The 14709-nt window shown below is 43.0% G+C and overlaps 1 protein-coding gene across 6 annotated transcripts in view; it reads left to right on the top strand.

Moving 5' to 3' along the window:
* The window catches only part of AREL1 (apoptosis resistant E3 ubiquitin protein ligase 1), a 28917-nt gene extending 14311 nt beyond the window's left edge, over positions 1–14606 (top strand). For 5 of the 6 annotated variants that reach the window (XM_021403720.1, XM_021403716.1, XM_021403717.1 and 2 more), the window contains 16 exons: positions 33–270; positions 1220–1389; positions 1470–1650; positions 2348–2595; positions 4302–4379; positions 5270–5411; positions 5805–5926; positions 7628–7703; positions 8061–8170; positions 9017–9196; positions 9354–9479; positions 9672–9801; positions 9889–9947; positions 10127–10216; positions 11116–11291; positions 11477–14606. In XM_021403720.1, coding sequence (XP_021259395.1) covers positions 33–270; positions 1220–1389; positions 1470–1650; positions 2348–2595; positions 4302–4379; positions 5270–5411; positions 5805–5926; positions 7628–7703; positions 8061–8170; positions 9017–9196; positions 9354–9479; positions 9672–9801; positions 9889–9947; positions 10127–10216; positions 11116–11291; positions 11477–11579 — 2229 coding nt within the window. In that variant the 3' untranslated portion in view covers positions 11580–14606. The remainder of the gene's footprint in view (positions 1–32; positions 271–1219; positions 1390–1469; positions 1651–2347; positions 2596–4301; positions 4380–5269; positions 5412–5804; positions 5927–7627; positions 7704–8060; positions 8171–9016; positions 9197–9353; positions 9480–9671; positions 9802–9888; positions 9948–10126; positions 10217–11115; positions 11292–11476) is intronic. The other variant, XM_021403721.1, reaches the window with a different exon arrangement.

Raw genomic sequence — 14709 nt, 5'->3', positions numbered from 1 at the left:
TGCTGACCTGGATTTCTCCATTTCCCATGCAGTTATTCTATAAGAATGGGCAGCCCTTCCCTGCTCACCGGCCTCTGGGGCTGCGAGTTCACATCTGCCATGTGGAGCTAGCAATTGATATTCCTGTAACCCAGGAAGTTCTTCAGGAGCCTAATTCCAATGTGGTGAAAGTGGCCTTCACTGTGCGCAGGGCTGGGAGATATGAGATCACTATAAAACTCGGTGGCTTGAATGTGGCCTACAGCCCCTACTACAAGGTGTTTCAGCCAGGTAAGGTCTAGGTGGCCCTGCAATGATTCAAAAAGTAGATGTGGAATTATTGGAAGGAATTAGGTGTATATATTTCCAAATAAAATAAGTAGGTGGCTGGGAAACGGTTACCTTTCACCATTTTCCTCTTGCCATGTATAAATGCCAGCAACAGACCTGTGATTAAAACGTACTTTTTACTACTAGAACATGGCAAAACAAACTGCCTTGCAGAATAAGTCATTAGTTCTTCTTAAGCTCTCTAACTATTTGTGGCATATTCTCAGTTCTGTAATAATTTCTTTGTGATCCATCTAGTAGCCAGAGAATGTGTTTTGCAAAGGTATCCTGTACTGGAAATGCTGCTGGAAATACTGCCTTGATTTGACCCCTTTCTTTTTTTCAATATCCCACTTTATTTCTCTGAGCTTCTTCTTTTTATCCGTTTAATTTTTTTTCTTCTACTTTTGCTTTTTGAACCCCATCAGAATCTTTTATTTCATGTGCATTTTCATGGAAAGTACCTCTGTTAAGCTGCATTATAAATAGATACAAAGCTTGCTACGATAACTCTTTAGAAAGAGGGAGCTCAGATTTAATTCAGATAACTTTCAGGATTAATTTTGTTTGATAAACTGAGTTTGCACATTTCCTTGGATGTTAGCTGACTTGTACTTTGTAACTGCAGTGTAGGCAAGCTTCTAAGCTGAAGGTCAGAATGAAGGAAAGGACATTCCTTGGAGGGCTGGTGACTGATTGGGTTTTCTTTGTCGGTATTGAGATTCTGATCCAAGGCGAGCCCGTTGCCTCATGCTATGTATTTCAGTGCTCTGATTCTTTGTTTTTTGAGTCTAAGGACGTAAAATCTTTTGAGAGTTTTATCGGTTTTCGAGGGGATTGTGCCCCTACTTGCTTTTCCTTTGTAGCAGCACCTGGGATTCTGACTCTAAACTGTTGTTGTCTACCTCAGGGATGGTGGTTCCCTCCAAAACCAAAATTGTTTGCCATTTCTCCACTCTGGTGCTGACCTGTGGGCAGCAGCACACCCTGCAGATAGTCCCCAGAGATGAGTATGACAATCCTACCAGCAATTCCGTGTCCCTGATCGATGAGCACAATTACAGCCTCTCCATCCATGAGGTGAGTGCAGCTTCATCCCTTGCAGATTGTTTTCACGTGAGCAAGAGAGAATCGTCCTCTATTTTGTGTTTTCTGTTTAGCTGGGTCCTCAAGAAGAAGAGAACTCTGATGTTGTGTTTGAGAAATCTGTGGTATCCAACCGGCAGACTTGCCAAGTGTTCTTCCGATTCACCTTGCACTGTAGGGGGTGTTTCCATGCCTGCATCTCCTACCAGAACCAGCCCATAAGCAATGGTGATTTTGACATCATTGTTCTAAGTGGTGAGTCAAGAGCTGCTCAGTGTTTATTCTCTGGGTGCCCTGTTGCAGAATGCTATGTGCAGTCCTGTAGCGAGGTTAAAAGTGGTGTTTCTGCATGCAAGCCATGCTTAATTGCTCAAGGAATACCTATTCTTTTAAAAACGCTAAGCTGAATGAATTTGTTGCTGACAAGGGAGATCTTGGAAGGCTGATGTTCTCTGTTCCTTCAGCGAATAAAAACCATGTGTGTCCTCTTGCATGTCTCAGGGGATTTACCTCTGAAATTAGGCAACTTCTACTGCTTTCTAGTCTTTTGCATCTGAGCCATACAGTAAGTGAGCTAGCTGTGTATTGTATACTGATGAAGATCGCTGTATGAAACCTATGTGCTTTTGTTGTTGCTTGAAGTATTTATTTTTTTCTTAAAGAAACAACCAAACAAACAAAAAAAACAAACAAACCAACCCAAAAACTAGTCACTATCTGAAGCCAGGGCAAGCAAGATGCTACCTTGAAATCTTTACATCCTGTTCCTGCTTTTGCTTTAGCAATTTCATGTCGCCAGATATTTCCTTGGATGTTAGCCTTCTGTTTCTTTCTGTTTTTCCTTTTAACCTGACTGCTTTAAATCTGACTAATTTGTCATGTTCTATGGATTCTCTACTTCTGGGTTCTGAGCTGCATTAAGATTTACACAACCCCTATTCGTTTCCTTTAGAGAATGAGAAGAACATCGTAGAACGCAATGTCTCCACCTCAGGTGTCAGTATTTACTTTGAAGCTTACCTTTACGAAGCTTCTAGTTACACCAACACACAGTGGCACCTTCCACCAACGCACCTGAGCTCCTCCCAGCGCCGTCCTTCTACTGCCACTGAGGATGAAGATGAAGATTCTCCTTCTGACAGCCAAACTCCCGAGAAAGTGAAGAAACCTAAAAAAGTGTATTGCTATGTGTCTCCTAAGGTAAAGTCCACAAAGTTACCTCTCTTAAGAGTATGTTTAAAATATACAACAACTAAAGAGATTCCCTGTACCCTACACCTTAATTTCAGGTTTAGGTGCCTCAAATCTGGCTAAAAAAAGTTTTGCCTATGGATAGACAGCGAACGTAAAGCTTATAACTGAGAATTTCTTTAAGTTTTAGGACTCTGTTTTTCTAAGTCTCATCAAAGCCTTATGAGAACTTTGTCACTGATTATTTGATAGACTTTGGCTTTTACTTTGCTACAGTCAGGTCAGACTTGCAGTTCTGTTTCTCAGTTTCTAATACCTCGAGAGCTGAACTTAGAGGAGGACACTTATTAGATTTTATGGCTTCGTCTGTCTTGTTTCTTGAAAGTTACTGGGGAAGCAAAAGAAAAAAGTGGTCAGAGGATGAAGAGCGTATAAGTAGAAGGAACAGAATTCAAGCAAGTCAAGAGAAAACGAGGATTCTCTTATTATAAGAATGCTAGCAGAAACCATTACCCCTTCTTATTGCCTCTGAGCATGCAAGGAAGCTAGAAAGAAAATCCCACTAAATCTGCTAATAAATTCACTTTGCAAATCTATTAATCTGAATGCATGCTGAAAAATGCAGTGATGAGTATCAGTGTAAAAAACTAATCTAGGAATTGTTTCTCTAACAAAGAGAGAGAACTGTTAAACAGTTACGTGATGGAGGATGTCGCTAGAGATTTCTAGATCTCTTCAGCGTGCCCCATGAAGAACTGACTTTGGGAATGAGTTACTGGGCCCTTAGGAACTTTGAATCCTTTTTATCCTTGGAGAGTCGTTCTGGACTTCTGTAGACTTTTCTGTTGTGTTATTTGCTAAAGGAGATTCCCAGAAGTGGATTCCAATGCAGGCTCCCTTCAGATGCCAAAGTTAGTAATGCATTTTCTGATGCTTGTGTAACTGTATCCCTGGATCTCTCTCTATATGTCTAGAGCATCTGTCCTGTACAGTAGATAACTGTTACTGTGCTGTTATTTAAGGTATTTCTGTTCATATTTGCTCAGTTTCTGTTGCATAATTGCTCAGTGGGGAAATGCCACTCACCATTTTTTTCCAGTTACTGCAGCTAGTACAGGCTTATGCAAAGAATGGTTTTGTTTTTCATCAAATGATGCTAAAATTTCATCTTGGCTTGCTCTTCAGAAGGCGACAGTTCCACAGTTAGCAGTAAGTTGTTCTGCCAGAAATAAACTGGAAAAGAAATTTCTCCAAATCTCCTAGATTTAGCAATTGCAAGAGCTTTTCCAAAATTGTTTGAAATGGTTGTGAAAATTAAGGGAATAGTAGCAAGAGTTCTGGTAGGCAAGGTGTGACTTTTTCCAGAGCAGTTTTTGTCCTTGTGTTACAATGTTGTCCTGAGTTCAGCCTCTCAAGTGTACTTAATGTTACCCTCCAATTAGACTGGTGATATTCGACTGAACACAGTGGCTTACTGCTGTATAATTTGTATCCCACATGCATTGTAAGTGTGCACGGTCAAGTCTTGCTGAAAAGTTAAACTTCTCTGTGCTGGTGCCAGTTTTAAAGGCTTTTATATATTGTACCAGAGAAAAGATGTCATCAGTCTTTGCAGAAGCCTGACCCTGGGTTTGTTCTCTCTCTCAAGTGTTTTAGGGAAGACCCCTTAATGGATGAGTGACCTCTAACATTTTATTTTCCTTGTGGTTACTCAGCAATTCTCAGTGAAAGAATTCTACCTGAAGATCATTCCATGGCGCCTTTTCACCTTTAGAGTATGTCCCGGTACAAAGGTGAGTCTCTCCTTGTGAGAAGTCCTTGTGAGCGAGAATCTGTCTGATGTTTTTCTCCCTTTTGGAGAGAAGGGTTTTCACCCACAGAGCAAAGTTTTGTTGTGTAAAATTCAGACTCTGGAATGCTGTCTCACTGCCCTCATTCTGCTATTATTAGAGTAGGGACTAGTTGTGTTAGTCCTTGCTGCCTTTTGTCCTAGTTTGAGGCAAAAATCATGACTTCTCTTGCATTTGACTTGTTTTCCTCATGGCCTTGCTAAAATGCCGTGAGTGTGTCCACTGAAGCCTGTTGTCTAGGGAGCAAGCTTTGAAGCAGACTGCCATCTGCAGTCCAGATACTTGAAGTAGTGTTCTTGTTGACTGCATCTGCATGAGTGAGCAGAGAAGGTCTGAGAGTGCAGGTGGTCTTGTTCTGTCTGCTGAATATGCTGTTGGAACACCTCTCCTGTGAGGACAGGCTGAAAGAGCTGGGGTTGTTCAGCCTGTAGAAGAGGAGGCTCTGAGGTGACCCGCTAGCGGCCTGTCTGTGCCTAAAGGGAAGCTACAGGAACAAAGGGAACAGACTCTTTAGCAGGGTCTGTGGTGATAGAGCAAGGGGAAATGGTTTCAAGTTCGAATAGGGTAGATTTAGATTAGATGTAAGGAAAAAATCTTTCACAGTGAGGGTGGTGAGGCACTGGAACAGATTGCCCACTGATGTGGTTGATGCCCCATCCTTTTCGGGGTGAGGCTGGATAAAGCCCTGGGCAACCTGATCTACCTGTGCATGTCCCTGTTCACTGCAGGGGAGTTGAACTAGGTGGTCTTCAGAGGTCTCTTCAAACTTTAAGGATTCTGTGGTTCTGTTATCTGCATGATGCTTACCATTTCTTGCATCTTTTTGCTGCTAGTTTTCATATCTTGGTCCTGACCCTGTGCACAAACTACTGACACTGGTGGTGGATGATGGGATCCAACCCCCTGTGGAGCTCAGCTGCAAGGAGAGAAACATCTTGGCAGCCACTTTCATTCGCTCTCTGCATAAAAACATAGGTAAGAGGACTGGGATGTAGGCGTAGTAGTTGGGAAGTTAGCACTCGAGTCTGCCAGTTTTGCTTGGCAATGCAGAGTGTCAGCACTGAATGAACTCTGAGAATGCAGTGATTCCTGGAGTCTCATACTCTGTTGCTGTTGATGCTTTCAGTGAATGTTTCGTTGTGCCAGCTGTTCCTATTCAGTTTGCCTTTCCTGTAATGCTCTTTTAAAGCACGCTTGTGAGTATTTGAATGTTAGCAAGAATAACTGCAAACTATCTCTAGAGTTCTGTCCCAAACGTTGCTATAACAAACTCATCCTTGGACTGTAAAGCAGTTAGGCTTAGGAATACCTTCTAACTGTTTGAAGTGCTGACAGCTCAGACATGACCTTAACTTTCACTGTTCTCAGGAGGCTCAGAGACCTTCCAGGACAAAGTGAATTTTTTTCAGCGAGAACTGCGTCAAGTGCATATGAAAAGACCTCATTCAAAGGTCACACTGAAGGTCAGCCGTCACTCTCTGCTGGAGTCGGTGAGTGTATAGGTCACTTAAGTCAAGCCCAGTGCTTCCTTCATCCTTTTTCTTCATCTTGATGCCTAAAGAAATCTAAACTAGCACTTACTTGGGCTGCCACACTAAGAAGAATTACTCCTTTTGCCTACTGGCAGATGCCAGTAGACAGCTGGACACTGGAAACAGATGATGATCTTAAGGTAGCTCCTTTGTGTTCAGATTTTGTAACATGTAGGATGCTGTGTTCTTTCTCTGCAGCCAGTGAGATGATGTCAGTTTCTTTAGTAATGAGGATACTTCAGCTCTAATTAAAAAAAAAAAAAGTAAAGCAGGCCCTGAGAAATGTCGTGGGTAAATGCATACATGGTGTGTAAATGTAGGAATGCTGGTACTGTTGTCCTGATTTTACGCTCAGGCTTGAGGCTCAGAGAGAGACTGGTCATCTGAACTAGATCTGGGGTCAGAACCTAGAGTTCCCAAGTCCTTTTTTATTCTTTCTTATGTAGAGCCATTCAGTGATGTGAGCTCTCACATCAAGTATTACTGAGCTGCACGCATGCATTGATGAGCTTGTAGCCATCAAATATTCTCTAGAGTCCTTGATTGAGTCTTCACTGAAGTTGACCTGAACTGATAGATTCATATAACACATTTCTTAACTGACATTCTAAATGCCATGTAAACAGAGCAGGCAGTTATCCTGACTTATTGTTTCCATATGTCTTGTAACAGAAATGTTATGAAGATGGAAAAGAACGCTTCTGGGGAAAGCAGGGCTGGCTGAGATTTCTCTTGATTTATATTCAGTAAATCCATGTTTTGGAATATTTTCTGCACGTACAAAATTACACTGTTTACCAGATTATGTTTCAGTTAATAGCTTGATACAGAATGACATTAGTCATAGAAATACCATTGGAAGGATTTTTTCCTGCTATTTTTGAAGTTCCTGCACTGTTACTTGCACTGGTGTTATGGCCTAGTAAGACAAAATAAATTCAGTGCCATAATAATAAATAAGTTCTAATGTACAAGGCTGACAGGCATGAAAAATGTGACCAGTGTGCTTATCCCAAAGGACTGACTAGCATGGTGCCTAACCTGTTTGAAGATGGGCCAAGCCAAAGCAAACTGTATGGTTGAGGACTGCTGTATAACATTTTTCTGTCTTTGATCAAAATCCAGAATTGGGACAAAAGAAGTTCTAGGCACTTGGAAGATTGTTACTTTTTTGCATTGTGACTTGTTTTAAGTATGAACTCAGTGAACCCTTCAAGTTATTTTCTAATGCTCTCTGAAAGATTCCTTTTTTGAATCTGACTTGTGGGCTGAAAGTACTTTACAGAAATTGCTCCTACGCCCAAGCATTTTAATACTTCAAACAATACTGCAGGCTTGAGGGGGATACATCTGGGTTGTGCTAAGACTATTGTTTTGAAACCTTGCACTGGTTTTAAGATGAACTAGATTTGTGTGGATAGTGCTTCTCTCCTTCTCTTAATAGAAAATGAATAGTCAATTTCTGTGGCTTTCAACAAGCAGGAATTAGACCTCAGGAGTTCCTACTTCTCAGTTTTGTACTTTAAAGTACTGGACCGTGGTTCTTATGTTCTATGTAGTTTCACTTGTCCATCCACACGTGCAGTATTGGTTACAGGATGCCAAGCAGTGTCAGCTGCTGCTATTTTACATTTACTTTCTTTTTTAATTTATTTACAGTCTTTTAAAGCAACACGAAATTTTTCTGTTTCCGACTGGAGCAAAAACTTTGAAGTGGTTTTTCAAGATGAAGAAGGTGAGTTATCCTGTGTCTTTATTTGAGGAGAAAGTAGAGTTCTTAGTCTGAAATCCTGGTTTCATGTAGTCTGTCTGTCCGCTGTGATTTTCTAGCTCTCACCTTCTCGCAGATGTTGGTGAATAAACCTTCTAGTTCTGTCTATCCCTACTTTACATAGAGACCTGAGGCTTAAAGTAAAAATGTGTCTATCAGGACTCAGAGCAAAACCTAGTGTTCTGGAGTTCCTGTCTGCTGCTTTTTTGCTACAGAGAGCTGTTAATTGAGATGAGTTCTCTCATCAGGTAATACTGAACTGCATGCATGAAACTCCTAAACTAATGACCTGTGGATGACTGAACTTGTTTTATCTTATAGCTCTGGACTGGGGAGGTCCTCGCAGAGAGTGGTTTGAGCTCATCTGTAAGGCATTATTTGATACCACCAGTCAACTCTTTACCCGCTTTAGTGATAACAACCAGGCCTTGGTGAGTCTTCAGTTTTCTGTACTGAGCAGTCCAAGCTCTGTGTTGACATGCTGCTGGCTAAATAACACTGCTGCTAAATTCAGTAAGAAGTGTGCAGCCTTACCCGTCCTTTAGGAGGCCTGCCCAATCACTTTGGTTGCCTTTCTCAAAGCTTTGCTTAATGATCTGAATCCACTGAAATGTGAAAAGCTGGATGAAAAGCAGAGGGTAGCCACTGCCAGAGACTGTAGGGACTCAAGTGCATAATAACACATGTACAGTTTTAAGATAGGCCAGACAGCTTTATTAACTATGAGCATAGCAAGAGAGCATTTGGATGGTCAACAAGGCCAAGTACCTGCCCCTGGGAGGGATGGAAGAAGGAATCAAGCAGTGAATCTGTGACAATGTGGAGAGTTGTATCTTGGTGGAGTCTGTAGGAGTGGCACATCTGGTATTATCTTAGCTCAGACTGCTAGCTTTTAGTCAGTAGGAAGGTTATTTTAGGACAAACTTCTTAGCCAAACCTCTAAAATCTTGAGTATCAATAATTTTACCACTGCACCAGTCAACAGGGAAGACTGCACTTCTGGGAAAGAGCAGGTGTCGTCAGAGTGTCTAGGTGTTTTATTGGGTCTGAATGTTTCAGAATCCATTTGTGCTATCACATGGCCTCCAACCTGTGAATGTGAAACAATTTATGTTCTTCATAGGCAGGCTCAGGCATTTCATTTCTGTTGCTTGGCTTTGAGGGTATTACCCTGAAGTTCCTTGGCACCTAGTAAGATGCAACTTAAACAAGTCTCATACCTACTAGCTGTGATAGCCTTGTCTGGTACTTGAGGATTTTATTTTACTTCTTTACAGGTGCATCCAAATCCAGGGCGTCCCACGTATGTACGACTCAAGCTGTATGAATTTGCAGGCCGCCTAGTAGGAAAGTGTCTTTATGAGTCATCCCTGGGAGGTGCTTACAAACAGCTGGTGCGAGCTCGCTTCACCCGATCCTTCCTGGCTCAGATCATAGGACTTCGTATGCATTACAAGGTAAAGCTTCCCAGCATTGTCTGAAGACTTGATCTGGGAAACAGATGAATGTTAATGTGGTAGAAGCATATCCAGAATCCTAACTAGCAATATGTGTAACTTTTTAAAAATCTGTCTCTTTTTTCTCCTTTTCCTTCCTTCCTTTGTTTCTACTCAGTATTTTGAAACAGATGATCCAGAATTCTATAAATCAAAAGTTTGTTTCATACTGAACAATGATGTGAGTGAGATGGATTTGGTCTTTGCTGAAGAGAAGTACAGTAAAACAGGACAACTGGAGAAGGTGAGGAAGGCAGTTCCTGAAGGTGGGACAGTTCAGCCCCTTCCACCCATACCAGGGGAGGCTGAAGACTTTGCATGCCGTAGAAGATGGGCCTTGTGCTGGGCAGTAGTCTGGATGGTGTGTTCTGGTTGGGAGTTCAGGCTTGGGGAATGCTGCTGGTCACACTCATGTCATGTGATCTTCTGTTTTCAGGTGGTTGAACTGGTGGCAGGAGGGGCTCAAGTACCAGTAACAAATGAAAATAAAATATTTTATCTGAATCTGCTTGCACAATACAGACTGGCCAATCAGGTTAGAGAGGAGGTGGATCACTTCCTGAAAGGTAACATGCTGTCTACTCTCTTCCCGTTTCTGCCTTCATGTCCCGAGGGCTGACACTTTCTTGCTTTTCTCTCCTCTTTTCTTCCAGGTCTTAATGAGTTAGTTCCTGAGAATCTACTGGCTATTTTTGATGAAAATGAGCTTGAGGTAATCACTGCTGTCCTATGCATGTCTACCCTTACATTGCCTCCTCTCTGACAAATGAAGAGATTTTTGGGTGTGGGATAATGTCAAAATGTTTATTTTCTAAGCATTTATAATTTGGACAGTAGCTGTCTTTTTGTTTCCTGAACTTCTGACTTTGACTGCCGTCTCTTGCCTTTTAGTTGCTTATGTGTGGTACTGGAGATATCAGTGTCTGTGACTTCAAGGCACATGCTGTAGTGGTAGGAGGATCCTGGCACTTCCGTGAGAAGGTAAGTGAAAGGGTTTCTACCTCCTGCTTGCTGTTATTGGTTAGCCCAGCTACAGCAGAAGACAAGTTAAACTGGAAACAGCTTTGCTTTCTTGGTTGGAAATTAGGCTTCCAGAAAGATGAACAGAAAGATTTGAGAGTCGAGGATAATACTACAAGTATTATGAAATAATGATTAATCAAGTACAAGCAGAAAAAAAATAGCAGCATCGGTCTTTTTACAAAAAGCCAACAATGCACTAATTAAGAGTAGTTCGGCAAGGATTTGAGAGGAAATGCTGTGAATTGCTGCTAGTGGGGATGCTCTAAGATCATGATTGCAGCCCACGTGAAGTGTTTGGAATTCAGTGCTATGGTAGACTACTGATGTAGTAGTCTAAATTTGTACCCTGTAAATCGTCCTAGTGGGAAGGGTATGGGAATATAAGCAGCTTCATTTAGAAAAATAATGGAAACTTCTAAAACACCCAAGCAGAAGAGAGATAGAAGTACACGCTACTGTCTGTAAACTCTGGAATGGTTTCACCTTCCTGCAAAAGTAGCGAAGGATGTGAAAAAAGCAAGAGATGAGCATAGCACAAGAAGCAAATGAGCTTCTGCATTGAAAACTTAGCTGGTTGTCTATACAGGTATTTCTAAAAAGAAAGAAAATCTGTGGGGAAAGCAGAGGCCTTTCTGCCTTACAGGAAGGAAGTAGTGGGAAGAAGTGTTGTGAGACATCTTTTAACTTAAAGAAACTATGTAATCCTTGTCCCCCTCTCATCCTGGTAAAACAGCAAATTGTTACTGTTATTAGAACGTTAGGTTGCCAGATAAATTGACTGATCTGCTTGTGATCTGCTTACAGGCTTATCCGATTTGTTTACCTGACCTGACTTTCCCTTTACTGTTTCCTAACAGGTCATGAGGTGGTTTTGGACTGTGGTCTCCAGTTTCACGCAGGAAGAGCTGGCTAGGCTGTTACAGTTCACAACTGGTTCATCCCAACTGCCTCCAGGAGGGTTTGCTGCACTTTGTCCGTCCTTCCAGATCATTGCGGCTCCAACTCACAGTACTTTGCCGACAGCTCACACTTGGTAAATGTCCTGGAGTGGTAGGACTTCCTGCACTGTGCTTTGGGCATGACGCTGGCTATTTGTGATTGGCAAGCAGTGTATAAAATATAATATGTGGGACACTCATGTTAACCCATCTAAAATCAGCTGATGGGGATGGCTCCTTTTAGATCTAATCTGAATGGGATTTTTCTTTTGTCTTACAGTTTTAACCAGCTGTGCCTCCCTACCTATGACTCCTATGAAGAAGTGCACAAAATGCTGCAGCTAGCTATCAGTGAGGGTTGTGAAGGCTTTGGCATGCTGTGATTTCCCCTTTCCAGGAGGCCATTTGGCCATTGTTCTTCATGGCAAGAGCCAGGTTCAGTCCCTTAGCTGTTCTCCTTCCCTTCACATGGGCAACGGGGGCAGAGCAAAGACTCTGTGTAAAGGAATTTGTCATCCAGAAATTGTGATGTGGCCTTTCTGTATCTCAAATATGTCATCAAGAGCTCATTGTTTTCCTTCATTCTCCCTTTGGTTCAGTGTGAAACAGCAGAAGGAGTGTGGTGCATTTATCAAGGAGACACTGCGCAGAATTACCCTGTACACCCATCCATCTGTGAGAAGATGACGTTCATGAGCAGAAGTTGTAGTGAGGTACAAGCAACACGCTGAGCTGCCTTTATTGTAGCTCTCAGGGAAGAAGGGGAAAGGCCAGTGTGGAGCTCTGCTAGAAACCTGGCTCAAAGGAAGCCTTAGTACTTTCCATGTTTTGGCTCGGCTCCCTCACTGATGCACCCCAACAGCTCATCTAACTCAATCGCTCAAGAAGGGTGCAGAGTGGTTCCATCTTTCACCACCTGGCCCAGAAGAGTTTCTGGTTCTCCTTCTCCATCTTGCTCTGGATGGTGTTGTCTGTCACCTGTGCCACAGAGAAAAATGGGCAATATCCCTCACCGGAGGGGGTAGCCCAAAGGGGAGAGCAGTCTCATCAGAGCACAAGTGCTGGCCCTGACAGTCATTCTGTACTACCTCCACAAGGGTCCAGCAGCAGAAGCGTCCTTCTCCAGCAGCAGCTGGTAATGAGCCTTTGCAAATGAACTGGAAGAGGAATTTCTCCTCCATTGAATGTCTATGATAGTGATTAATGATGTTGCACAGGAAGCTGTCCCATGCCCTTGCCTTCTTCCCCCTTCCTCAGGAGAGGGGGCATGGGCATGACTGTGATCCCTTATTGCTGAGCACCAATGCCTATCCCACGTGTTCACCTTCAGGGGTATATATGTTATATAAGAACAGTGACAGGTCAGTAAGCAGCTATGATATACACTGGTCTTGTGTTTGCTGTTGGGGTGATGGCACTGGGCAGAATGCCGTACCTCCACCCCAGCATCCCCCAGGGTCTTGGCTTCTACCTCTGTCGTGCAGCAGCCTGAAGCTTCTCTTTCTCTACTGCATTTCAGGCAGGGTTTCCATAAGGTTGTTGGTGCCTGGAGAGCAGCTGGCTTTCTGTCCTCCCGATCTCCCTGCCTGCTCTTTCTTGAGCTCTCCTTTCCTGCTGCTCCATTCAGGACTTCTAGCTTTCCAGCACAAAATGTTAATTAGAACTTCATTCAAATGATCACTCAACAGCCTGCATGATAGTATATCGCACTCACTGTTGTATGGCTTGTGGGGAGAGGAGTGGACAGACCAGCAGGTTGTGTTAGGTTGGCAGTTTGTTCAGCCTTTCTTAAGGAAAAAGAGGAAAAGGGAGTCTGTGAACGTTTATAGGTTCTTCAGCGAAGCAAAATTTGTGAAGATCTTTAGGTGCTCAACGGTCTCTTAGTTCAGGTCAGGAGACATAGGCATGCTGCTTTGCTACTGCCTGCAATTTAAGCTTTCACTGGATTTCTTCCAGAGCAAAGTCTCAAACTGGCACCCCTGAGCTAACTTTAGAACACTGTATTAGATAAAAAGTCACATCATCCTCCTTAGCCCCCTTCTATCCTCGAGCTGATCCAGGCAGATTTCTGCACAGTATGGATTATTTTTTTCTTCAGATAACAGTGTATGCTTTTTCAGTGTAGCTTAGTTGAATTGACTGGGAATTTGAGGAAATGTTCTACATCTAGAGGATGTTTTTACTAAGGCAGCATCTTACCTATTCTTGGGCTGTACAGAAAGAAACAAGCCATTTTAGTGCCAAAAAAAAGTGTAAGCTGAGCACTGAATCTGCTCAGCTCTGCTTCTTTGCCTTGTGAATTCATTCTGCCTTGGGCGCTGAGGTGCTAGGAAATTGCCAGCTCGAGAGGTTGCCACCATTGCGCTCTGACAGATTACTGCAGTAGGATCTGGACTCCCTTTTTTGTGCAGGCTTCTTTTTGCAAGGTCCTGACCTTTGGGTAGAGAATGCAGTACTAGTTTTATTTACGCTGTGGATGGCTTCCATGGTCACTGCAGTTGTGGCTGTGTTCTCTGTGTCGCCACTTCACTGGTTTCTCTAGGGACCGAGAGAAGGTGGCTGTGCTTGGCTTAGCTCCTGTTGGGCGGTGAGCCTGGTGCTCTTCCCACATTGCAGCCTTGTTTTGCAGTCTCACCTGGTGAGAACGTTTCCAGCCTTGTAGCTATGGGCCAAGTCTGCCAGTGACATCTTCCTCAGGAATTCTCCCTACTTCTGCTGAGCTGGACTGCTTTACGCCTAGAACAAAGTAGCTGGACACTGGGCACTCTTCCTCTGCTGGAAGGAGCTCCTAAAATCTTATTGCATTGCAGCCAGCACCCCATGCTTCTCAGAAGCTATACAGAGCCAAGGAATTTCTTCTCAACACAAGCGCAGGCAGAACTGCGATGGGTGCAGGTACTCTTAGTCAATAAACCCATTTCCATTGTTGACACAGGCCCCTAGTTGGTTCCGTGTTCCTGGGATCCATCACAGTGTTTCTAAACTTGTCTCTAGCTTTATACTCTTTTCCAAAGTGTTCACTTTTTATGCTGCCCTTAACACTGGCAGCAGGGATGTGCTTTGGCTACCTGTACTATATATTTTCTTCTGACAGAGGCTTGTTACTTTTCTTTTTATCCTTATTTATTCTCGACTTACTAGAGGTACTTATGTAGAAAGTTTTAGGACCCTGGTGCCATGTCAGACAGTTCCATGTTTCCTGAAGTTGCTTTGAGGTGCAGAGGGTCTGGCTTCAGCCTGCACCTGCAGACCATGTTGCATGTTTTTAGAAACCAGGAGCTGTGGATGATAAAGATCAAATCCTAGTTCTGTGAATTTCTGGCAAAGCTCAGCCAAAATTTGGAAGCCTGTGGTTGTAGTAGCTGATTTTGTAAATAGTTTGTATAATAAATAAAATATTTTAAAAATGCTGCCTTCTCACTCTGCGTTCTTTCAGGCCTGGCAGAGGGAACAAAGCTGGTTAGTGCTGTCTGTGGATGAGGAGCCACTTTGGGTCTCCCGGTGTCTCACTAA

This window comes from Numida meleagris, chromosome 6, assembly GCF_002078875.1.
Source record: "Numida meleagris isolate 19003 breed g44 Domestic line chromosome 6, NumMel1.0, whole genome shotgun sequence".
NCBI lineage: Eukaryota > Metazoa > Chordata > Aves > Galliformes > Numididae > Numida > Numida meleagris.
Note: the sequence above shows the minus strand (reverse complement) of the source record. Positions and strands in the feature narration are given on the sequence as shown.